The sequence below is a fragment of the Phodopus roborovskii genome, unplaced genomic scaffold, assembly GCF_943737965.1.
Source record: "Phodopus roborovskii unplaced genomic scaffold, PHOROB, whole genome shotgun sequence".
NCBI lineage: Eukaryota > Metazoa > Chordata > Mammalia > Rodentia > Cricetidae > Phodopus > Phodopus roborovskii.
The window spans coordinates 2,671,822-2,697,686 of NW_026126645.1; the positions used below are offsets into that span (position 1 = coordinate 2,671,822).

At 51.9% G+C, this 25,865-nt stretch overlaps 1 protein-coding gene across 5 annotated transcripts in view; it reads right to left on the reverse strand.

Annotated features, from left to right (window-relative positions):
* Ephb2 (EPH receptor B2) overlaps positions 1–25,865 on the reverse strand; it is a 177,374-nt gene that overhangs the window by 11,673 nt on the left and 139,836 nt on the right. The window contains exons 6-9 of one of the 5 annotated variants that reach the window (XM_051173581.1): positions 15,256–15,380; positions 8,124–8,289; positions 6,129–6,237; positions 5,271–5,338 (exon numbers count right to left, since the gene is read on the reverse strand). In XM_051173581.1, coding sequence (XP_051029538.1) covers positions 5,271–5,338; positions 6,129–6,237; positions 8,124–8,289; positions 15,256–15,380 — 468 coding nt within the window. The remainder of the gene's footprint in view (positions 1–5,270; positions 5,339–6,128; positions 6,238–8,123; positions 8,290–15,255; positions 15,381–25,865) is intronic. The other 4 variants (XM_051173582.1, XM_051173580.1, XM_051173578.1 and 1 more) reach the window with 4 other exon arrangements.

Below are 25,865 nucleotides of genomic sequence, written 5' to 3' on the forward strand. Positions count from 1 at the left end.
TCTCTCAGACAAAGGCAAGCCTGACATTGCAAGCCACTCATGACTGGCCCCACCCAGTCCTCTCTTCTGAACCACTAACTGCTCTAGTTTGGATGAGGTCTGTTCCCTACAGGTTCACATGTATGAAACTTAGTTCCAGCATGGTGTGTGGAGGTGGTGGGCTCGTGGGCTCTTTAAGAAGCAAGGGCACAACCCTGGGGAGGAATGGATGGAGGTTTGTGGAGCCCAGGAGACTCTTCTGAGAGATTAAAGAACAAATCCAGTCCTCCTGAGAGATTAAAGAACAAATCCAGTCCTCCTACTTGTCTATGAGGTCTCTCCCTGTCACACACTCCTGCCACTTTAGCAGAGCAGTTGATTGAGAATTAGATTAACCTCCTTTCTTTACACACGATGCAGCCTCGGGTGTTTTGTGACAGCAGCAAACAACAGACTGTTCTTAGCCCCTCAGGGCACCTCCTCTTCCTCTCTGAGACCATATCAAATGCCACCTCCTCTGTGAAGCCTGACTGGACTTCTCCAGAAGGTCTGTGGCATTCCTTAGGTATCACAGCCCTGTCTCCACTGTCAATTTATGACCCTGGTGTCTGTTACTTTTCTAAACACCCATGCCCCCAGCTCTCTGAATCCCCTTTCTGGAATTCCATGGTACCTGGGGTGTTTTACATTCTCTCCCAGGTAGGCAGAGACAATTTTGCCTTGTTCCAACTCAATCCCCAGGACTGGTATACAGCAGACACTCAATGAATGCATACTGTAAAATCACAGGGATTCACTTGTGAATCTTCTTATCAGTTGGGGTCATGAATACCTTAGAGAATTTGGTGAAAGCTGAAGTTAAGCCCCTTAAAGAAGGATTCCCATGGGTATGTACACTCCCATATCCCACAGGCAATACTGGAGTTCACAGGCTTTGGCGAGCTCCCATGGTCTAACCCTAGGTTAGAAGCCCTTGCTTTGGTGTGTTTGCTTGACCGTGAGTATGAAGGTGGTATACAGCAAATACTTAATAGACACTTGCTGCATACACATTCAGGGTAGATTTATTGGGTACAAATATGTTCTATAAAGTTGGTAGTTTTAAACCCACTCATCCCTTCTAACAATCCTGCCAGGTACGATGCCATCAGGCTGAACCTTATGATGTTGCTAACATCTGACTGTGTTTGACTTACAAGAATAGCAACTTCATTCAGGGCAGTGGTGGCTCGCATCTTTAATCCCAGCACTTGGGAGGCAGCAGCAGGCAGATCTTGGTGAGTTCAAGGCCAGCCTGGTCTACAGATTGAGTTCCAGGACAGCTAGGGCTATTACACAGAGAAACCTTATCTTGAAAAAACCCCAAAACTGAAAACTAACTAACCAAACAAAAACCAAAACCCAAAAGAAAATAAAAACAACACCTTCATTTGTTCTTACTCAATCTTACTCCAACTGGATGGAAGACTGGCATAGGAAGGAAAAACAACCCACTCAAGGAGACAGACAGAGCTAACAAATAACAGCAGTAGGGTCTGACTGAGCCAGCTCTCGGTTCCCTTTGGTGTCTACCCAGCTGCCAGTTTTCCAGGCACAGCAGATGCACAGCAACTTCATGGCCAGAAAGAATATCTCACAGGGTAGCCCTCAGGAGGGACATTTGCTGGCCTGAGCCAGGATGAGGACTCATTAGGGACTGTGAGGGTTAAATGAGTCTCTCTCTCTCTCGTGTGTGTGTGTGTGTGTGTGTGTGTGTGTGTGTGTGTGTGTGTATGCACATGGCCAGGTGCATGTATAAGTGTGTGTGCAGATACCAGAGGACAACCTTGAGTGTCAGTTCTGAGGAACTACCCGCCTTGCTTTTTTTTCTTTTCTTTTCTTTTTTTTTTTTGAGACAAGAGTTCCTCAATGAAATGTGCAGATTAGGCTAGGCTGGCCAGCAACTCCAGAAATCCACTTGCCGCCCCCCCCCCCCATGCTGGGATTACAACTGAGTACCATGCTTGGCTTCCCCCCCCCCATCCCCTGCCACAGGTCCTGGGGATCATATCAGGTTCTCATGCCTCATGACACATACTTTACCAAGTAAGCCATTTCCACAGCCCTGGAGAAATTTCCTAAAGGACTTAGCGGAACATTTGGCAAACAAAAAGCAACAAATAATTGTTGCCTCACGAAAAGTAGACTTGGCTCTTATTAAATGTTGCTATTATAAGGACACTATTATTATGCTAAGATCCACAGATTCTTCGGAAGGACCCATCACTTTTTCTGTGGACTGTATAAGGATGCCAAGGCTTAGAGAGGTCCAGTGTTTTCCCCCAGGTTAACCAGGTGGCCAGTGGCAGAGAGATGAGAAATAAGGTCAGCCCCTCTGGCTCCTCATCCAGACACCCCAGAGCACGTGCCGATGACTGGGAAATATGAGTCTATGTTCATGACCCTGAGCCAGCCAGACACATCTCAAGCTCTCCACATTCTCCTTCGTCTTGGCTGTGTAGGGCTATGGGGGTGGACATGGGATCAGGGACACATCCTGGGTGGCTCTGAGAGTTCAGGGCAGGGAACAAAAACTTATTTTTTTGTTGTTGCTGTTTTTTGTTTAAAATTCAGCATTAAAAGATATTAATCTCTGAACAAATCCTGGGGTCTATTTTAAAAATAAATCTCAAGCTGGGTAGTGGTGGTGCATGCCTTTAACCTCAGCACTCTGGAGGCAGAGGCAGGTGGATCTCTGAGTTCCAAGACAGCTAACAGCCAAGGCTACAAATAGAAACCGTGTCTCAACACTCTCTCTCTCTCTCTCTCTCTCTCTCTCTCTCTCCTCCATTTCCTCGTTATTGGCTCAGGCTTCAAGTCACCGAGCTCCCAAATGGCTGTGGGTGGGGAGCAGGAGAGCTCACCTTGCTCTGCCTTGGTGGGGTGGACACAGCACAGGGTGGTGTCAGGACTCAGCTCCTTTTCAGAGCTTCCTTGTAGTTTGGGTGCTGGAATCCATACAGTGGGACTGTTACAGACATTAAATGCTAGCCATGCATTAAACATGAAATCAGGTTCTGTTTTTACTGTTGTATGTGTGGGTGCATGTCACATGTATGTGTGTAGGCATGTGGAGGCCAGAGGTCAACTCCATACGCTTTGTTTCTTCACTGACTTGGAGCTTGCTAAGCAGGCTAGGGTATCTCTCCAGGGAGTTCTAGAGATCCTCTGCCTTCACTCTCCAGCACAGGGACAGCGGGAGAGACAAACTCAACAGTTTTTAAATGGGTCCTCATGCTTGACAGGCAAACACTTTACCCCCTCATCTGTCTCCCCAGCCTATGAAAATGATTTTTTTTTTATGTCTATGAATGTTTTGCCTGCTTGTTATGCTTATGTACCATTTTACTTGCCCACTGCTCAAAGAGGCAAAAAAAAAGGTTGGGGATCCCCAGGGACTGAAGTTACAGATGGTTGTGAGCTGCCCCATAGGTGCCAGGAATCAAACCGGCTCTGAAAGAACGCTCTTGTCTTCTGCACCCTCCCTCCAGCTACTCTTAACACTTAAATGCACAAAATGTGTCTACATCTATGACCATGGTGGTGGTTGGAGGCAGTCGTGACTTCTTCCTAACACATTAGTGACACATGACTGTCATTCCCTGTGGCCCTTCTGGATGGACTTTCCTATCGCTCTGTTCAGTAGTCACTTGAAGATCTCCATGGAAATTTTAAGAGCTTATTTTTATACTTATGTCCAGCGTGATTTCTACGCTAGGAACTTTCCCTTCCAACTTTTTGAGCTGGAGTCTGCATCCCAAGTGAGGGTCTGCTGTTGCTTGCCCTACCTCCAGGTCAGCAGTATATGTCTGAGGGCTGAGGATGTGGCTGTGTGGGTAGAATGTTTCCTAGCATGCACAGAGTCCTAACTGGGTTCTAACTGTGTAAACTGGGCGTGGTAGCACATGCCTGTAAACCCAGCACTTGGGAGGAGGAGGAGGCAGGAGGATTATAAATTCAAGTCATCTTTGGCTACATGGTGAGTTTAAGAAGAGCCTGGGCTACACACACACACACACACACACACACACACACACACACACACACACAGAGGGGGGGAAAGGAAGAGAGAGAGAGGGAGAGAGAGAGAGAGAGAGAGAGAGAGAGAGAGAGAGAGAGAGAGAGAGAGAGAGACTTCCTACTAATGCCCCTGGTGTAGCCACCATGGTATTTGGCCTGAATGGCTCCAAGAGCCACCTCCCTGGCTTCCTAGCTTCAGTATCTTTTCTGTTCTCCACACAACATCCAGAGAAGCCTTTGCTGGGACTATAACAGAACGTCAGTCCCCCGCTCAGACCTTGCTGGGGCTCCTCCCCACTTCACTTAGAGGAGAAGCCAAAATTCTATAAGGCTGACAATCACTCCCACCTCCCATTCCTACCCTCCCTCTGCCCTAGCCATGCCTGCTCCATCTGCAGCCCTTTGCACTGGCTATCCTCCTGGCCTGCAGGGCTCTCCAGGCTATTCCCTTGGCCTGTAATGCTATTCCCTGGAGATATCTGAGCAGCTCACTCTCCAAGTGCCTTTGTGTTTTTGTTCGAATGAAACATTCTCAATAAGGCCCTCACTTAAACCCCCCGATCACACACCCTGCAGCTCTGGGTCCATCTCCCTATATAGCTCACTCATATGTGTGTTACCCACTATGTGCTGGGTGCCCTGTTAGTGCCAGGAAGACAACTTCAGATCTGGAGAAGACCCACTGTATCTGCAGGGGGATGGGGCAACAGTTAGGACAATGTCTCTGGTAAGATGGGCTGCACTGGCTCAGATTAGGACCAAGACCAGGATGGATGGAGTCAGGGAAGGATGTGGTGGTGCATGACAGGGTCATCACAGGAAGTGCACATGGAGCAGCAGGTGCAAAAGCCAGAACATCAGAGGCAGCCTAGCACACCCAGGACCTACTTGGCCTTAGAGAAGGGCAGGAGAGATGACTCAGGGGTTAAGAGTACTTGCTGCACATCATGAGGACCGGAGTTCAGATCCCAGCACCCATGTAACAAGCCAGGTGTCCCACAAGCACCTGTAACTGCAGTTCCAAGGGATGTGATGTCCTCTGTGTGGGCATAGGTAGGTGTACATCCTCCATACACCCCAACTCTCCATGGCTCATACTTTCATACAAACACATACACCCACGCATACACATACGTATTTAAACACAAATAAATCTTGAAGGAGGAGGAGAAGCAGCAGCTGGAGGGGTCTTCATGGAAATGGCAGAGAAGGGCCCCGGGGTGTGTACGTACTGTGGCCGCTGGTGTAGTGCTGCAGCTTGTCGGTGTACTCTGAGTCGGCACGCTCAAACCCCCGTCTTCTGGAACAAGAGCAAAGGGCTGGAGCCACCTGGAGGCACCCAGGGAGGTGGGAGCCACAGTAGGTGATAGGGAGAGAGGGTGGGCAAGCCCTTAAGGCCACTCCCTTGCTGGAGGTGGTGGTGTCTAGGCAGGCCTTTGTCTACCCTGGTCCTGGCCCCATTTGCCATTCCCATTTCTCCATCCTGAAACCCAGGCTCACTCTGTCCCCTGTCCTTTCTGCAGCCAAGTCCCTTGAAGGGAAGAAGTGAAGACCTCAGATTCTAGTTGTGGCTTCTCAATCCACTAACCTCAAGAGCTCTGTCTGTCTGTCTGTCTGTCTGTCTGTCTGTCTGAGCTTGCTCTGGTCCTTGGTTGGGAAGTGGCATTGTGGGAGTGGGGGGAGTCTTTTTAAGCAGGAAGTCTTTACATCATGTCCTGCAGCCGGCAAGGATTGGCTCCTCCCTCCTGTCTCTGCCTTGCCAACCCTGCCCAGCCCCTCCTGGCTAAGTTCCTCCCATCTCTTCAGCCCTGAGGCAGTGAATGGCATCCTCCTTCACCATCCCCACAGCTCCTGGCATCCTGCCATCACCTTGCCCACTGTTCTGGGATGTTCCTCACTGCTGAAATGCCTCAGTGTGCAACCCTGTCCATGTACGTGTTTGGACAGCACCCGACTCTACTGTAAGGATGGTCAATGGTAACCTAAGATATCCTGCCCTACTGGAGCCCTCCCTGCCACCAGTGGCTGAGAGAAAGTCCCCACCTGCTCCCAACTATGGCTGAAGACCAGGCCCAGAAGCCGCCACCCACCTGTTACATACGATGGCAATGATGACCACAGCGATGAGGAAGATTAAGCCAGCAGCAGAGGAGCCGACGATGAGAGGCAGCTTCTCTTTGATGCTGGTCTGGTACTCGGCTGTAGAGACAATGAGGCAGTTATCTCAGCCTGGTTTGGGAGCCTGACCCTGCCTCTATCCTCCACCGTGATGGTCTCTGAGGTGACCCCTAGTCTCCCCTCTTGCTTCCAATCCGGCAACTGCCTCATGTTGAGCATGAAATGAGACTTGAGAAGGAACAAGCCAGTGACTGGGTTCAATCCTCACTTCTTCATGTATAAAGTGGACACAGGTATGCCGACATTCCCACACTGATGTGGTAATAAGGGAGGACAGCTGGGGCCTGGCTCCCCTGACCGGAATTCTGATCGTGATGGGCAAGTAATAATACCTCCAAGATGGGAAGACTGATAGTTCTCATCCTACTGGATTGTGGGTAAATCTCTGACAATGCTTGGCTCACAGAGAACACTCAGTGAGCCACTGAGTGTTTGCCACTACTGTTTGCAGTGCCACTCATGGAGACTTCCAGGGCAGCCCTGTGATGGGCTGCCTACAGTGGCTTCCCTCTCACGCTTGAAGAAACCAAGCTTGAGGAGGTCAGAATGGGCCCGAGGCTATCCAGGAAAGAAGAGGTCAAAGCCAGCACGTGAGCTCATCTGCCTGCCCTGAGGCTGGGATGTAAATGACAGTGCACAGATGCACTTGGCATCCGCTGGGCTGGTGCCAGCCACCCCAGCACCCTCCTCCATGTTATTATTAAGAAGAGGGGCCTGTCAAGGTCAAGGGGTGAGGTCATTTTGGGTTCTTAGTGCCTGCACATGGCCTGTCATACAGCAGGGCCCTGGCACAGAATTGCTGAGTTAATAAAGAAGACTTGGGATGGTGCCCAGTCCCTGGCCAGTGAGCTCATCTGACATGGAGGGATGCAGAGAAAGGCAAGAGGAGCTGCTGGTGAGGACAGGGCAGAGGACAGAGGGCAGAGGGCAGAGGAGGCAAGTATTGGGAGATAGGTGAACAGTCAGGGGAGGTTTCTACAGTGGCACAGGAATTTAGGGTCATCCAACAGCTTCTGAAAGAAAGGTTTAGCCAGATGAGAGCCAATGTCCATGCTCCAAGGCCAGAGGCTAAGAAGTGATACTAAGTCTAGCCATAAGAATGTGTTTCAGAACTTGGTTGGCTGGTGACAGGCCCATGGAAAGGATACTGTTCTAAATATTTGGTCCTCAAACTAATTCTGAACTAGGTCCTAGGACTTAGATATGTTTAATGCTGTTGATGATGATGGTAACATAATTATCATCTCTTTTATGGACAAAAAAGACAGGGCCAGAGAGGTTAAGATTACACAGTTAGGGCCAAGGCAGAAGTGGACTCCCATCTGTCTTGCTTTGGAAGTCATACCTCTCTATAATCTACTGTTCTTCAGGATTATTAAAGTAGACAAGGTACTCAGAAACCATATAATCCAAGATTGGAAAACAAACATAGCACATAGGCCCACTCCTTTGTCCAGGTCAGACATTACTAATTTATCCCAGCACCTTTTTCTGCTGAGTTTAGACAGGATTTCAGAATTCTCAGTCCCAATGCAACTTGCAATGTAAATGGATACAATGTTTACTATCTCAATTAAGCACAATACTTTTTTGTTTTATAGATTAAAATCCAGAGTAGAGAAAGAAAAGGATTTGATTAGCATGGATTTGCAAGTTAGGTCTGACCTCCTAAGTATCCCAGAAGAGGAAGCAGTCTCACTGATAAGATGGTAATAGAGAAGTAGGGGCCTTTGTGGGCCACAGAACTGGATGGCTAACTGGCAGTTTGTACATGCACAGAGGTTCACATCTGGGAGAGAGGGAGATGGCCTGCTTTCTGGCTGGCACAAGCTTCCTAGGAATGGGGCCCCACATTTGTGCATTTGCTTATTGGTTGATGGGGCTGGGACTTGGCGTTCTTCACTTACCTTCTGTCATGGTTTGGAAGTACATCTTGCCACTGTAGCGCCCATAGCCTGCAACGGTGCGTGCCCGCACCTGGAAGACATAGATGGCGCCGGCTTTGAGGCCCTGCACTGTGACCGTGTTGGTGGGGCTTTTTATGGCTGTGGCGTTGTACTCACTGAGCTCCTGCTGGGGAACAGAGAAGATTGTTAAAGAGAGCAGGAGCCTGCCACCTTCTGCCGCTCCTTGGAGCAGGCCCTCTCCAGTGCCAGGTTTGCCCAGTCTTGCCTGTGCTGCATGACTCAAGAATACTTCCCATGGAAGCAGGCATAATATCTCTCTGTCTTGGATCTGGACACGTGACCTGCTTTGGCCATCGGAACACTCTCGTGCATGGGCACAGTGCAAACTCTACACGTGTCTGGTGCTCCGGCTAGGCTTCCATGCTTCTACCATCTGCCAGCAAAGGGGCTTGAACCAGGTTCCAGAACTGGGGAAATGCAGCTGGCTCCAGAACAAGAAATGTGTGAAGACCTTGACCCAACTCTCAGCTGAATGAGGGCCATTTAACTCACAGATGCAAATCTGTGAGGAAGAAAGCAGCTGCCTCTTGTATGCCATGGTGTTTTGCGGAAGATCCCCTGCTTGGTCTCAACACCCCAGTGGGAGAAAAGAACCAAGGCTTGGAGAGGGACAATGACATTCAAGTTCACACATATTGGTTAGTGGTTGCTTTTGGGGCTCAAAACTGGGCTCCACATGGAGCCACTTCTAGTGCCCAGGACTTTGGGTATGTGAGACTCAATGCAGACCACCATTCTGACCTTCTGGGTGCTGCCCCAGGCAGAAGAAGAGGACAAAGATCCAGCGAAGCAGTGGGGCTGTGGATGTGACAGATGCAGTCATATCTAGACTCAAGTGGTACACACTTACACATCTGCCAGCTACTCCACACACCTTCCCGGAGCATCTCCCTTCTGCAGGGCCTTGGCTGAGTACTAGGGTCCCATAGGAGTTTGAAGTGTAAGCCCACTCTCAGAGCTCCAACTAGAACAGCTGAGTGGGGATTCAACCTCTCAAAGAAGGGGAAGCTGACAGACAGCTCCAGATCCTTATCCAATACAAAGACACCCAGTTACACATGGGTTGATCATGTATGTGTCTCAGGTGCAGAGCCCCAAGCACATCCCGAGACTGGGAGAGAGCAACGTTAACTCAGGCACTGAAGTGAGCCTGCTTCCGGATTCAGACACTGCTTTGCTACTGGGATCGTGAGAGCTACCTAAGAGTGAACACTGCTGGGTATGAAGTGCTCACAGGGCAAGGGAAGCAGAGTAAGCTGAGAGGAGAGACCTGGCCTCAGTGAGGATCTGCAGTAAAGTCAGAGAAAGCTCCCCAAGAGAACGGAGGGCTCTGGACTGAAACCTTAAAGAACAAGCAGGAGCCACACAGGCAAAGGAGGGTCTTCCAGCAGAGAGAGCAGCAGGTGCAAGGCCATGGGTAGAGAAGAGCCTGGAATACGAGGCTAGAGGGGACAGGCCTGGGAGTGCCTCCTGTTGTGTTGCATGCCAGGGACATGGTTCTTGGGAGGCCAGACAGGAAGCTACATTCCCTGGGTCACCACACCTGTGCTACCACTAAGACACACACCTTCTACTGGGTTTTATCAGGTGACCCCCCCACTTACTTGGACACTAGGCTCTTAGCCAGGTTCTTGGGCCTCAAATGTTCTTTCCTCCTCTGACTAGCAGTTCCTTGCTCATCATCATTCAAGGCTCAGCACAAATGCCAACTCTGATGGAGACATTTTGGATGTCCCAGCCACAAGTAATGGGCGCAACACCTCTTCTATGATTCTAATGCATGATTCTATCTCCTCTGAGGATTAGGATTTCCTGAGGGCAAGGGCCACACAATTTATCTCTAGATCCCCCTCTCAATACACACACAGTAGGTGCTGCTCCTCATTGACATATACGGCCAATCTAGAGTGCAAGTCCAAGACTGACCAGTAGGTGCCGCTGTGCAACATGGTATCAGAGTCCATATTTTGGGTGGGTGGCACTTTAGGGACACTTAGGGTTTGAATTCCTGATGATATGGGGGCAATAGAGGCAATCCTGGTGTCAAAGGTACCCTGGGAGAGTGAGGACCCAATCCAAGCAGATTGCTTCCCTAAAGCCAGGCACAGGATGGAGATGAGACCAGATACTATTTTAAATACCAAGTTTCTCTTCGACTTAGTTGCAGTGTGTTCCCAGGATGGACCCTTCGCTTCAGAGGCTTGGTGCGCCAATCCATAAAATGGAGCCATAAATATCAGACCTCTAGAATTCAACTAGGCAGTACATGGCTCATGGAGATACCAGACAGAATGCATGGGTCCAACCTCGTCTCTGGAATACTGTTGGCTAGCTATCACCAGGTAATGGGAGAAATGCATGAAGTCTACCAGGACTAAGTAGAACCAGGCCCCAGCCATCCATCCAGCCTGCCTGCCTGCTTGCCTCCTTCCTCTTTCTATCTCTCCCTCTTTTTCTTTATGCTGCGCCAGATTCACATAGCCCAGGCTGACCTCACTATGTAATCAAGAATGTAACCTTGACCTGATCCCTCTGCCTTTACCTCAAGAGTGTTGGGTTCACAGGCATACCCCACCACAGGTGGTTTGCAGCCATGACTTTCTCATCTTCAAAGTAGGCAACAGCAGTTGGTTACCTCCATGTGGCTGTGGAGATCCCACAGAATACGGCGAGAGCTGTTAGCACACAGATGCTGTCACCACACACAGTAACTCTGCAAATGCCAGCTCTCATGGTTATTATCACCAACACAGTCAGAGAGCAGTCCCTGCTGACATTCACGAAATAGGTAAAGGAAGGCTGAGGTGAGGGGTGCTCACCTCTCTGGGCAGATCTGTAACGTGTACGGTTTTTCCGCCTGCCGCCGCCCCCATCACAGATCCTGTTCCTGTTTCACCAAACACAGCTGGAACTACACAGTTCACCTTATCCCCGGTCCTTGTTCCCGGTCTGGAGTGCTTACCTCTCTTAGCTACTGACTGGACATATCTATTGAATTTCATTGACATAGATGTCAGGGCCCCTGCATCGCCCGGTGACTGCTCCAAGCTGTGGAGAACATGAACCCATGGGCTCTGGAAAGCTGCTAAAGGAGGCCACCTCCCCAGGGACACTGGATGAATGGAAATGGCCAGTCTGCAGTGAGCCTGCTGCCCATTTGCCCAGCGGCCTCAGGCAATGGCTGTCAGTTCAGGCTCAGGGAAGGCATAGGTCCCAGTAGATTTGGGGAAAGTCTGAGAGCCACTGTCATTCCTAAAGGGCCTTTCTGGAAATTAAAGAGAGGATTGGGGAAGGTGGGGTGACCTTCTGGTGGGGGAGGCCCAGTGTTTATTCTAGAAAGTTCTGGAACATTCCAGAAAGGAATAAATTGTGAGCAGATCCTAGATGCTAGGTAAGAGTCAGCCACGGCTTGCCAGATATAAATCTTACTATTGCAACATGGCTGCCATTCCCAGGTGATGCTAGAGGGCTAGACATCAGAGCAGAAGTTGATCTTGCTTCCCTGACATCAACCATGAGTTACTCCTCCCTCTCCTTGGGTCCTGAATGATCTCAGGCTGCACCCTCTGCCTCCACTTACCATTGGCACATGCTTTAGGGTATCCTAAGCCTCCTTGGCAAGTGCCATGGCTAGACCTGCAAATTCCCTTTCTGTGAAACCATCCCAAGAGTCATCCTGTCATGTCTTTGAGGACCTGGGCATCCAAATGTCTAAACTTGTCACCCCTCACCAACTCTGCTGCCAATCTTGTCCCAACTCAAGGAGCCACTGTTTCTCACTTGCTGTCCCAAGCATCTCTGCATCCCCCCTCCCCCAGTCTCTTCTATTTTCCACATAGTAGAGGGATAGATCTTTAACACAACTGGAGTCAGATCCCAGCATTCCAGAACCTTCTATCACACTCTAAATCAAATCCAGACTCTCTAGGCCTGGAAGGCAGGACACGCCCCAGCCAGCCTTACTTCCCAAACGCTCCCCTGTGGCGTGCTCTCTCTTGCCGTGTTGTTCTTGTTGAGAACTGAGATGATTTCTCTGTTCTCCTAATGCAGCTGCTCAGCTCTGTCCCAGGGCCTTTGAGCCTGCTGCGCCGGCTGCCTGACTGCCTTCATCACACATCCCTCTGTGACCTTCTCTCAGCTTTCAAGCCTCAGCTCAAATGTCTGGGATACAGGCCACCCCTACCCATGCCACGGCTGTGGGCTACTCTCAGGTACCTCCTACCCGTGAGACCTTTGCTGGCCCTTCTGAGGTGAATACCCCACATGACTCTTACTGTCTCAGCCTTTGTTCCTCCCAGATGGCAAAGTCCTCTGCGGCCAGAACCAGCTGGTGACTGTGGAAGTCCAATGGCCCAGTGGCTGTCCTTTGATGGCCTGTACACCCCAGGCTCTGAGCAGAGGGCCTAACAGAAGGGGAGCTGGTCCCATCTACATGTCACTGGTCATCTCAGAAGTGATCTTGGGAGAAAGCTGGGTGGCAGGAGCACCCAGGAGACTGAGAAAGAGAGAGCAAGGCCAGATCCTTTCTCTGCCACTCAGCATGGGGTGCTGACAGGTCAGTGAGCCTCTGTGCCTCAGTTTCTCCTGTGCCCAAGGATGACTGTGATGATGGTGTGGTGTGCCCTGCACACAGTGAGGCCTATGAAAAGTGAGCAGGTGGCCACTTGGCTACTGTGGAGCCACCTAGCCCCCAAGAAAGTAGAGCAGTGGCACCCAGCTCACCCCGCTGCCAGGCTCCCAGGCTCACCCATTGTGGTAGGAAATGGGTCGCAGTCAGGACTGCACAGGGATGCCTCATTTCCGCTCCAATCTTTGGGGAAAACCACTTTCAGATTCATTTAATCACAAAGCTTCTTAATTAGTCCTCCCCCTTCTTTTCTTTTTAATTTTTTTTTTTTTTTTTTCAGTTGCTACGCTGCCCCTGCTGGAGGGAGCAGTGACACCGGCCCTTGCAAGGCAAAGCTTCCTGGACCAGCTCTCCAGGCTGGCGGCCCCTTCAAAGACCTTCAGGACCCACTGAGATGCAGGGCTGCTTTTCTCAGTAGAGACACTCAGGCCCCTCAGTGGCCCCTTCCCCAACACACCCAACAAGAGCCTACGGCGCACCTACTGTGTACCCAAGCGCTGGGGTGCAGCAGAGCTAGTCTCACCCTGGCCGAGTTTACTTGGTGGCTACATGCAGTGAGAGGGACCGAAGAGAAGGTGAAGTGTTTGCCCTAGTCTTGGCAGTATGGGAAGGCTTCCTGGAGAAGGCCAAGACATTTGTACTGAAACACCGGAGGATGGACCGGGGCTGGCCAGGGTGGTGAGGGGCAGGAAGTGACTGGTCCAAGCAGCCACTCTGCCTCTGGTTCTTGTTTTATTCAGAGGCTCCATCCTTCACTCTCTGCTTCATCCCCACAATGCTCCCATTCATCATTCACACCCTAGGGAGACCAGGGCCCCTGCTGCCAGCATGGGCTTCCAGGAGAAGAGGCAGAGTCCGTGGGAAGATGTTTGCTGATGGCAGAGTTTCTGGTACCCCACAGATGTTGACAGGCAGACATGAGAGACCAAGGTGGGAAGAATGTGATAGAGAAGTCAAAAGCCAGGGAGGGAGGAGAGGTGGGAATCAGGGGCATACGGGTTTCTCTCGTGGGGAGACAGCTGGTTGCAGGGGCTGGGCACAGCAATGGTGAGGGGTTCATTTACTCCTTCACTCAACCCATGGATCAGGTGCCTCTGTGCTTCAGTTTCTGGGCCCTGGGGAGAAGGTGATGGCCAGAGAGGGGTGGCCCCTGACCTCCCAGAACACAGGACCCTGGGACACGCGGAGAAGGCAGTAATTAGGAGCACTTGAATGGCAGGCTGGGTTAGTGTGTGGTAAGTAGAGCTAGGCTACCTCAGAAGCTGATGCTGTGCTAGGACTAGATGGGGCCGCAGAAACTGGACTCCGGAGGGCTTAGCTGTCACTGCCTCCAGCTGTCTTCTCTGAGCCTTAATGGCCTGACTCCCCATCCATTTCCTGCTCACTGTGGGGTCACCCCCAACGAAGGACTTCCTATCAGTCACTGACACCCCAGTTCTACATCACCTTTCCCAGTGGTCCTTGTGGTCTGTCTGGGTACAAGGAAGGAGGGTACCGTCAAAGGGGCAGTTACAGGGCCTCTGGTGTTTATCCATATGGGAGGCCGTTATGTACACTCCTGTAGCCCCGTACCGCGTGGACCTCATGTTCTCTGGTCCCATGTGGTACTGTTCTGAAATACTGGCCCACTCTGTAGGAGGCAGAGCACGAGAGCAGGGAGGCCAGGGACGCACCTGGTTTGGTTCCCGCCTCCTCTCTTTCTCTTCATAGTCCCCACGGAGTGGCAGACTCCTCTCCAGCCCACCCCCCATGTGGAATTGGAAACCCAGAGGGCAAAGGATGCCTGCCTGAGGGTTCAAATGGGGTTCATCATGAGTCTTATATGCATGGCTTCCAGTTTCCCTGAAACAGGAGTGTGGCCTGTTCTAAAAGATCAGGGAGAAATCCCCATATCCAGCCCAAGGTGCCTAGGTACAAACAGCCGCAATAACAGACTCAGAGTGGTTCAAAGGAGGAGCAACTTTCTTCTCTCGGAGAACCCTCTTGTCCATGTCAGCTCACTGCGGGATCACCTCCAACTCTGGACCTCCTTGTAGTCACTGCCGCCTTAGTCTAAACAGAAGTCCATCTTTCCCTGAGGTCCTTGCCGTCTCTAGGGGCACACCCCACATGGTCGCTTTCAGTAGGTGAAGATCAGTTATTACCCCTAAGTACAGTTTCTTTTTCTTTTTTATCATGACCTCAGGCTTCTGGAGGTCAAGTCCGAAGAGGTCTTGATGGTAGTAGGACTGAGTGTGGCATGTCACTCAGACAGCTAGCTGGTCCCCTGGACCAGAATGATGAGACTCAGAGAGGTCAAGGCACCTGCCCAAGACCTCTCAGCAGGGGCCTGAGAGCCAGTGGAGAGCCAGGCAGCATGACCCTGAGGCTGGCAGGAGAGGGAACATCAGGCCAAGGCTGGGAGAGGGACTTTTGGGGAGTTGGGGCAGGTGGGGACACGGCTACCTTCTCATAATACTGTAGTTCGTAGTCCAGAATCACACCATTGGGCTGGTCTGGCTGGGACCACGACAGGGTGATGCTGTCCACGGTGCGGCTCACCTGATGCATGATGGATACGGCCGATGGTGCTGCAAGAGAGGCCAGAGGTCAGGGTCAAAAGAGGCATGGGCAAGTGTGGCTTACCCAAAAAGGGCCTGGACAGACAGGGAACTGTGAGATCAATGAGAACAGATGCAGAAAGCAGGGACCAGAGAAAGGACCAACAGGGAATGCTGGAGTGTGGTGGGGGCTGGGGTTACCCTCAGGGCTGGTTCTGGAACTAGATGCGGTCCAGTAAACACGCAAACTGCCATTGCATCACCCATGTTGAACCGGTCAGGTGTGTGCCACAAGAACTCTACCTCAACCAAGTTCATCAAATAATCAATTTACCAACCCAGCCTACCAGCAATCTGTGTGGGATGGGAAGTGTGCTGTGCTCAATGCTAGAAGGACTTCACGAACTATTTATTCCCTTTTCTTTGTTTTGTATGTGTGGAAACTGAGGCCCCAAGAGAGTTGGGCATTGAGCCCATGTCATTGCCATTCTCTGATCCTTTGTCTCAACACTCTAGCTTGGCTTTTGCCTCTTCCACCCGGGCAAGCCTGCGAGATGGACCTGTGGTGTGCCAGAGTGGAACCACCACACACAGGGTGGTGAGGATCAGGGTGGGAGGTCTCCAGAGCCCTGCTCTTCTTAGAGGGGGTCATGCAAGCCTGGGTTCCAAGGTGCCTCTCTGGACCTGAGGGTTCATGGTCCCACGGAGGACTGGGGACTCACAGGGAGAGCAAGCACCTCCTAACCTCTTTCCTGGTTCCTGAACAGGTCTGTGATGGGCAGATTTCCCATCCTGGCCAACAAAGAGATACCTGAACGCTGACACCACACTTCTCCCAGCTCCTACCTTGCTTCCCAGGGCTTTGGCTGTACTGGGCACCAGCCTGGCTTAGTCCCTTGGGAGCTCAGCAGCCTCTGACATTGGAGCTGACTTAGCAGCTATTTCCATTCTGCCTCATCTCCCCCAGATTGTCCCCTGTGTCCTTTATGAACTGGCTGTGTGGCCTTAGGTGAACTATCAACATCTCTGGGCCACACTGTCTTCTTTACTTTGGCCAGGCTGTTGGACTTGTGGTATGGCAGCTCCGATACTCTGCCTGTTCCCCCAAAGCCCTTGGCCTAGAGGTCAGTGTGGCCGAGCCCCAAGAATGGACTTCTGCTCTGCTCACTCTCCCACCACTCGCTGACCTGTGGTCTGTGTAGGGTCTTTCACCTCTGGGAGCCTCGGCTTCCACACCCCTGTCTTGTGCAGCAGGGTCACTGTAAATATGGAAGAGATGTGCGTGCGTGCGTGCATGCGTGTGTGTGTGTGTGTGTGTGTGTGTGTGTGTGTGTGTGTGTGTAGGCTGAGCAGGTAGAGAAGAATTGCTTCCAGGAATGCTAGGATCCCTCCAGAGTGAAGCCTCTCTACCTGGCCAGTGAGGCCCACAGGGACTCATGGGAGAAAGTGCGCTTCTTTCTGCCCATGAGTGTCCTGTCCCCCCGTCAGGACCACACTAGGCTCTGTAAAGAGGAAGCAGAGAACCCAGACTCTCGGAGTCAGTCCCGGCTGCTGCTTCTGGAATCTGCAGTTTGCTCTCAACTGCAAGGCCAAGCGGTAGAATGTGTCCTGTTGCTTGACTCTCTTTTCAGCTGGTGCCAGTGTAGTGGGGAAACCTAGACAGACCTCACATTGCCTACCCACCCCCAGCTGTTGACCCTGCAGTCTCAGGTGTAGGATGCCTGGGAACCCAGACTCCTAAGGTGAAGCGGATATTGCTAGGAGACAGAGCATGCTCAGAGAGGGCGAGTGGTTTATCCAAGGTCACACAGCAGAAGGCGGGCCCATAGCAGCTGAGTCCTGGTGGGGTAGGTGGTCACCTCTCATAGACTATGCCCAGGCTGGGCTCTCTTCACAGTCCCTTTAGTTCTAAGCCACAGAGTGACCTCTTGAGAGGGGTGGGACGATGCTGCCTCCAACCTTCAAAGACTGTCCTTGTCCTGAAAGCCCTGGGGTGTGACAGAAGGACCAGAGCAGGGGACTGCCTGCTCCTCTGCCCACTCGGCTCACTTTCTTGGGGACCCTGAGAGCCCACGATGTCCACCCAGAGGAGGCCCTGGTTACTGATAGCCGCTAGGCCACTTTTCATCGGCTAACTCAGTTAACACGCATGTCACCTGTGAGTAGGACATAATTATACCCACTCATCAGATGAGGAAATGAAGTCAGGAGGGATGAAGAAACCTGCCCAAAGCCACATACAGCAAGCAATGGAGCCCAATTCAAACCCAGGCAAACTCAGGCCCAACTGGCCCTCTCCCTGCTATACAGACAGACCAGGGAAGCGTGCAGAGGGCTTGTGAGGACACCCTCTGCTCCAGACTATAGTCTCGAAGCCAATCTGCCCCCCTCCAGGCATGGCGGGTCCCATGGGCTTGAGTGGTCTGGGCCATAGCAGGCTTGGGTTTCAGGCAGATCCTGGGCTCTGAGCCCCTAAGCCCCGTGACCCAGGCATGGTGAGGAGGCGGCATCTGCTGGGAAGATGATCAAGGCAGGCCAGGGGGCTGGCCCCTCTCTCGGAATTCAGGGATTAGCAGTGAGAAAAGGGACAGGCTGGAAGATGTCCGGGCCCCTCCTGCCGCCTCGCCCACCCTGGGTCAGGTTACCCTGGAAGTTGGACATCAGGGAATTCTGGTATTTTCAATTATCAGTCGGGCACGCCAGCAGGCTATGGGGTCAGCGGTGCCCTGTGACCCTTGCCAGGAGATGGAGCCCCAGGGGGCAGAACACAGAAGAGGCCTGTGGCTTGAGGGGGTGGGGGAAGCTGGCCAGCCTGCTCTCCTGCAGCAGGTGGCTAGGGGCCCTGCCGGCCTCTAGCAAGACCTGCGGAGTGTGGGGAAAACCATCCTTGGCAGGGACTTAGGCCAGCTGAATTCTCTCTGTGAGTTAGTTAGGTTTCTTCCCTAAGGCATGATGGGGCTGACATGGGATTTCTGAGGGCAGATGAGGAGATACTACAAGGTGGTCCCCACAGGCTGGTTCGGGGGAGGGAGCAGCTTTTAGTCCTAGCATAGGTCAGAGATGCAGGAGGCGGGAATGCGGACTGGACACACCACACCTCACTTCCTGTGACTCAGTGTCTCTGAGTGCTCCGGGTGGAGGAATTCATGACCAGGTGAGAAGAACCAGTGAACCTGGGGAGACAAGGCCACACACTGGGCGGTCTGGCCCAAGACCCCACCCCAAACCCAGGCCTGCAGGCTTACAGGTCCCTCCCAGAACCATCTGCTGCCCTTGCTCCCATGTATGGCCCACAGATGTCCCACCCTGCCACGGAGGCCCCGCCTGGTACCCCCTCTTCACCATTTCCCCTTTCCAGGCACCATCCATTCTGCCCTATATGTTCCCAAATAACCTGAGGCCCTTCTCATCTGGGTCTTGGCTCCTGCTTTTCTGTCTGGAAACCTCTTCCCTTCCACCTTCCAGAGGTCAGTGGCCCTCATCTTCAATCAGGTCTCTACCCAGATATCACCTGTTCAGAGGCGCCCTGCCTGTCTCTCTTCTCTGTCTGATACACATTCAATCCGTTATTCCCAGTGCCTGGAATAGTGTGTGACTAGGAGTAGGTGGTTTAACCATATTTATTGGTAGGAGTCAGGAAGGAAGGAACACAGGGAGGGAGGGAGAGAGGGAGGGAGGAAGGGAGGGAGGGAGGAAGGGAGGGAGGGAAGGAGGGAAAGATGGAGGGAGGCGGGTTTCAGGCAAGTTACCCCTCTCTCTGCCCAGGCTCCTTTCCTACAACACTTCCTGCTGCCTTCACTCAATTTTTCTGACATGAACAAAATTCAAGTTCTTAGCTAATCACACTGTGCCCGATTAAAAGACTATGTTTCCCCAAGCTCTCTACTAGCCTGAGTGACTTGTGTGCTTGCCAGTAAATATAAGCTGAACTATTACATACAACCTGAAGACAATCCCTTTATTTCTTATCATCCTAGTGTCTGGGGAGGAGTGTGTTGGCTGCAGAGATTGCAGCTCGTTTGGCCCATAAGGATAAGAAGATGTGTTGAGGAGCCTGGACCCCTGACGACTCCACATTTCCTATTTTCCAATATTCGTTACAAACCAGAGAAAGAACATGTCCATTCTGGTTAAGCCACCACGCGGGATGATTGAATCAGACGTCCCTCTGTAACTATAATCTTTTGTTGCTCACTTTTCAGGTTTCCTTTCTCTGAGTCTGGGATTGGCTATGTGACCTCCTTTGGCCAATGGGATATACGCAAGCATGTCTTGAAAAGGCCCCTGTGTGCATCTATCTGGCTGCTGTCTCGGTTCCCTGTGTCTACCAGGAGTTTGTACCCACGACAAACTGCTAGGGCCAGTAGTTCTCAACCTTCCAAACGCCGCAACCCTTTCATACCGTTCCTCATGCTGCGATGACCCCCAACCATAAAACGGTTTCATTGCTACTTCATAACTGGAATTGTGCTACTGTTTGAATCATAATGTAAATATCTGTGTTTTTCCATGGTCCTCGCAAACCAAGGGGATTGCGACTCACAGGTTAGCACACAGCAGAGCAGTTCTCACTGCCAAGCAGGGAGCTGAATCCTCACAATACTCAGACAGCCCTGGGGCAGACAGACAGGAAACACAAGCACACTTCCACCAGGACCAAGGCTGCCATGGGCTGACCAGAGACTCTCAAACTCGCTGCATATTGCTTCTCTTCTGTCACTGGCTTTGTGGTCCGGCCTGTCCTCTGTCCCTCCTGCAACATGCAGTCAGCCCGTCTTCAATGGTACCTTCAGTCAGCAACGCCTCCCCAGCTCCAAAGGATCAGAGCTCGGGATGTGGTCTCCTTCACCCTCTCTCTCCTCTTTCCCCAGGCCCCTGCTCAGAACTCTCTGATCCTCTCAGCCTCCCAGGGAGAGAAGAGGGTGAAGACAAGTTCATATCAGTTCCAGAGCAGAAGGCATTGTGTGCCCAGACGCAGCAGGGCGCGGGGATCAGAGGAGTGCGGGGACGAGAAGGGCTTTGGAGAGTTCAAAGTCTTTCGTCGAGGGAGCCACGTGGCATGGTGGCATGGACACAGATCCGTGCAGGGTGCTGGGGACCAGCTCTGCTCAGGATCCCCGTGGGATCCTGAGAGGTCACTTAGGAATCTCTTGGGGCCTCAGTTTCCCTCTTTGTAGCAAGAGATGTGCATGAGATAAGCTGGGTCCCCTATAAGGAGGGGTATTTCACTATGAGCCTGGTTTCCTGCTGTGATGAGCAGGCCCATGACCCCAAAAGATGTCTACACCATCATCCTGGGGAATGCTGTCCCTCATGTGGCAAGAAGGCCCTTAATGGGTGGGGGGATTTTCCTGTGTTACCCATGTTGAGACCCAACTTAAAAGAGTGAGGCTCTCCCAGTGGGATGCCCAAGAACTTGGGAGGCTGAAAACCAGGCGCCCTGTGGGTGACTGAGAGCTATCAGATGTCTGGCCAAGGACTTGAAGGGGCCTCTGTGGTACAGGGTGGCTCACAGATGAAGGAAAACCGAGCCAAACCGAATTCTGCACACCGTCTCACTATACAAAGGCCCGAAGCCTGGCCTGGTGGTTCAGGGGCTATAATCCCAGTTACTCAGGAAGCTGAGGCAGGAGAATCTCAAATTCAATGTCGATGTCAGGGTACAGACAGAGTTTAAGGCCAGCCTGGGCAAGTTAGTGAGACCCCGCTTCAAAATAAAAAGGGGAAAGGTAAATAGTTGAGTGGTAGAGCACAAACCTGGCATTTATGAGGTCCTGGGTTCGATGCAAAAAATAAAGATTAAAAACTTGGATGACCCCACAGCTCCAGCAGCAAGACACATGTTCCTGCTTAGCTGCAGAGCCTCAATACTGTGGGGTCCTACTGTGTGCAAGTTAAGCCTATGGTGACCTGGCATGGTGCTACACTACCACTTTTATCCTTCTATCCCTCGGCAAAAGCCCATTTTGCAGGCAGGGGAACTGAGGCCAGAGAAGTGAGGTCTTCCCTACGGCTGGGACCTCAGCTCAGAGAACACAAAGTTGCTGTCCTTTCCCCCATGTGACCAGCTAGGCTACGAGGGCAGGACATGCCCCTAGTGGATCAGTCTGTTGTTCAGCACTTGTGCCCTTGAAAGTTGAAGTCACCTACTTGGACACAGGAGGGACAGCCAAGGGATTCATCTGCTTCATGTCTGCAGGTGTCCCGCCAGCCCCGGCCCCGATGACATTATTTAGATCCTGCTGCCTCCTGACATGATGGCTGTGGGCAAGTCCCTAACTCAGTGCACAGCTCTCACCTATCAAACTACCAAAGGACCTTTCGGCTCTGTGAGGCTCTTGGGTGAGGGCCTGGCTGAGCATCTGCATGGGGACCTCTAGGTTTTGAGTACCCGCCTATGCCATGGAGCCTGGGTGGCACTGGGGACAGTGGCTGAATTCCTCACATTGTCCTGTAAGGAGGGAAGCCCATGGAGAAAAGTGAGTAGAGTGAACTTACCGGCTAGGCCATGGCTATTGGCTGGGGACAGCTGGGCTAGATACACTGCCAGGTTTGAGGCAGGCACAGTGCCATAAACCTGTAACCCCAGGACTTGCGAAATAGAGGCAGAAGGATCAGAAGTTCAAGGTCATCCTCAGCTACATAGTGAATTCAAAGCTTCAAGGCCAGCCTGGGCTATGGGAGATGCTGCCTCAGAACAAACAAATATTGAAAAACAACAACAATGACACCAGCAAAAACCAAGCCAGGCTTTCCCACCTGACTCCCATGCCCAGACCTTTCTGGCCATCTCTGAAACCTGATGGGTGTGGAGGGGTGTCGGGTTGGGACTGAAGAATTTAGACAATGTCTGGAGTAGCCTTAGAGGGTGGCCCAGCATTCTGGGCCTCCCTGAAGACTGGCCCTTGTGACTGAGATGTTTCTGCCTCCACCTCCATGGCTACCCAGCTGTCTCACTTGTCATGTGGATGTCCACATAAATGCCACCTCTTCAAGATAGCTGTCTGCCTTGTCATCTGGTCTCTCTGCTCTTGTGTGATGGTGCAGGATGGCCATGTGGCAGAGGCCAAGGGCTCTGACAGCTGGGCCCAGTCCTGGGGTCTTTCATTCCTAAATGGTGGGCCTGGGCATGTGGCTTGGCATTTGTTTTTAGTACAAGTTCTGAAAGCCCAGCCCAGACTCCCTCCTCCGTCCCTGAGAGCCACTTGTGACTGGGCAGAAGGTACTTCACAGAGGCAGAGTGTGGGCGGAGGTGCGTGACGGCTTTATGAAGTCAGAAGACAGCTCTGGCCCCGGCGAGTGCCAGGGGACTGAGTGCAGCCCAGTGCTTGTCCAAATGAAAGGCTTTTTCCTTTTAAGGCAGTGAACTAGATATTTATAAACTGAATTTTAGGGTCTGTCCAAAACCCACCATTGAATGCATCGGTCTGGAACTGAGGCCCCTGCCTTGTTTCTCTGCAGTCTCCTGTGTCACCACCCCAATCACATCCCCTCATACAATCCCCCATCCCATCGATGTCCATGTACAACTGCCCATCCCATCCCCTCACACCCCCCCCCATCCCTTTGCACATTTCCCTGAACCGTCTGAATGCTCCCTGTGGGGTGTTCCCTTATGGGTGCTGGGACAGCCTCCATGAGGAAAAGCAGACCACTGCATGTGGGTGGTAATGCTGGAGCAGACAGACAGACGCATAATGAATGATCAGAGACATAAAACTAAGTTTTAGCCACAGGAATGTGAAGCCAGACACTGGGCTGGGATGAGGTGTCTTGAGTCAAGCCCGTCAGTGTGATGAGCTCAGGTCTGAAGGCAGGAGGTAGGCCAGAGACACATGTGCAAAGGCCCTGCGGCAGAAGGACCTGGTGGTGTTTAGGAGGAACAGGGGGACCCTCTCTCTGTCCATTACCTCCTGCGCTTTTCTGCCTAGAGACACCTTCCTCTCTGCCCATCCCACCTCTCCAGTCTTCAGAGTCCAGCTCAAATGCTTATTGCAGAAAACCTTTCTCCTGAGATGGCAGTGGCCTGCACTGGTGGGCACTCCTGGGTCTCCTTGCAGGCAGCTGTGATACAGGCTCTGTATCTATGCCCTGCCTTGTACCCACAGTGTAAGTCCTTACAGGAAGAACTCAGAGGCCAGCGGTCCCAGCTTTAAATCAAGAATGGGGCCACTTAGTGATGGAACTTCCTGTGATTGCCCCCTAGTCTGTGTGCCTCAGCCCACTCACTGATAATGTGGGAGGGCTCTATGTTGCTGCCCAGCTCTGGGATGTGAGATGAGGGGCTTTTCAGAGGCCTTGGAATGGGCAGAGTGGGGAAGGAAGTAAGGCCCAGGGCTCAAAGGGAGTTGGGCTAAGGTGGACTCATCTCAGATCTGTCTGACAGTAAGGAAGACTGGAGTCCCATAATAAACATCAGACACCACTCCCAGGCTCCCTCAGCAGTCCTGGATGCAGACTAGGAGGCTGTGTCCCGAAAATCTCCTGATGATCCTGGCAGTGCACAGTTTGGTGGGGGAAACCGAGACCCAAGTGAGGAAGTGACATCGTGGGTGTGACAGAAGGCCCAGCCTCTGGTTCTTTGCCCAGGAACAGCAGGGCCCACTCTCTGCAGGCAGAACACACCTCCCACCCCCTGATGCTGGCCTTGGCTCTGGACTTGCTGTGACTGCTGAAGTATGGGTAGCTGTGGGTGCAGTGTGGCTCCTGCCACATGCCTACCCTTCACCTGGAGAGACATGAGCCCGGGGATGGCGCTGAGTCACAAAGACTGGAGAGAACCTTCACCATGGATGCCTGCTCAGTGCAGTGTGTCCCACAGTGAGGGAGAACACAAATACTATTCTTGCTACAGAGCTTTGAGGTGATTTTGTTACGCAGCATTATTGCAGTAATAGCTGACCATTACACTAAGAATATATGCAAGCAAATGCCAAAGCTAGGATGGAAAATCAGGTTCTCCTGTTAATATGTACCTTCATGTGAGTGCATGTGTGGAGGCCAGAAGTTAACCTTGGGTCAGGTACTGTCCACCTAAGACAGAGTCTCTTATTGGTCTGAACTCCCTGTCCAGTAAACTCTGGGGATCCGCCTGTCTCTACCTCCCCAGCACTGGGATTAGAAGCTTGTATTGCCACACATAATTTTTATGTAGGTTCTGGAGACTGGACACTTTACCTACTGAGTCATTTCCCTAGCCCCTCCTGATTTTCAATACTGAGGGCTCTCTCAACCCCCTCCTTTCAGAAGCCCCTCCCCTCCACGGTCTCCTCTGTACCTTCTTCTCTGAGCATGTCCAGTCTTAGACAAGAGGGACCTTTTCAGCAGCCCAGGTCACACCCTTTGCAGCTAAGCACCAGGGCTCTTAGCAACAACAGCTCTTCCCTTACCTTGGGCACCCAGTATGTACTGAACAGGTCCCCTAGAAACTTCTTTTTTGCCTTTTCCCAGGAGAAAAACATTGCTTCCTCCCCTTGATACAGCTGAGTTTTCTCAAGATGGAGAGACTCACCACTGAGCCCATGTGCTGTTGGGTATCTTGGCCAAGAGCTGTAGCTTCTGAGGTTCTGTAAGATGTCTTGCCCCTCTGGGCCCCAATCTAAGGATAGCTCCATTCTTATAACAGTTCACTGTTTTAAACCCCTGGCTTTGGGGTACATTTGTTACTTAGCATTATCACCTCAGTATCTGACTAATACACTCCGCTCACACCTTCAACCAGTTACATTTCATGATCCCCTGAGAAGCCATACTCCTTCTCACACACAAAAACAGACTGTAGAGCCACATTTATGGCCAAATATGGGTCCTTTCCATACTCCATGGGTAGACACATACATGCTCACAAATGCACATGCAAATAAGCTACAGGACCCCCAGGCAGACAGCTTGAAAACATAGTTGTTAAAACACACGGAATGGCAGGGCCACCTGTTCTGACACAGAACATCAGACCCACAGTTACATTCCAGCACTGGAGTCCCTTAGCCCCAGCCCTTCTTCCTGGCTTGAGACCTGACCTCTCTGACTGTCCTCAGGGTGCCTAGGGATGCACTGGGCCCCCTTTCTTCCTCGAGGTCCCCTCCATCTCTGTCCTGGGTTCCCTTAGTTCTGTAAACTACATTTGCAACAGCCTACCTCCTCTAGGAAGCCTTCCTGGTCTGCCATGAACCTGTCTCCAGCATCTCCATGTATTTCCCATGAAGGGCAGGCTGAGGAGTGGCTTGCTTGTCCCCTGTAGCTCTATGGGGGGAAAGGCGCTGAGTGAATAAACCAGGGGCATACACTGCCTATGCCATGGAACCTTGCTTGTTACATGGAGCCCACAGTGTGCGGTGTTCCTGGGAGGCACCCCTTCCTTAGATTTGTTGGTTGGTCTTGGAGGGAGGGGCTGAAGAAGACAGGGGCTGTTGCTAGAACTGTGTTGCTTGGTACCTTTCCACCTTAAGGGAAGCAGGGTGGACCACGGAAGGGTATCATAGAGCCACAAAGAATACTGTCGAAGAGGAGTTCTGG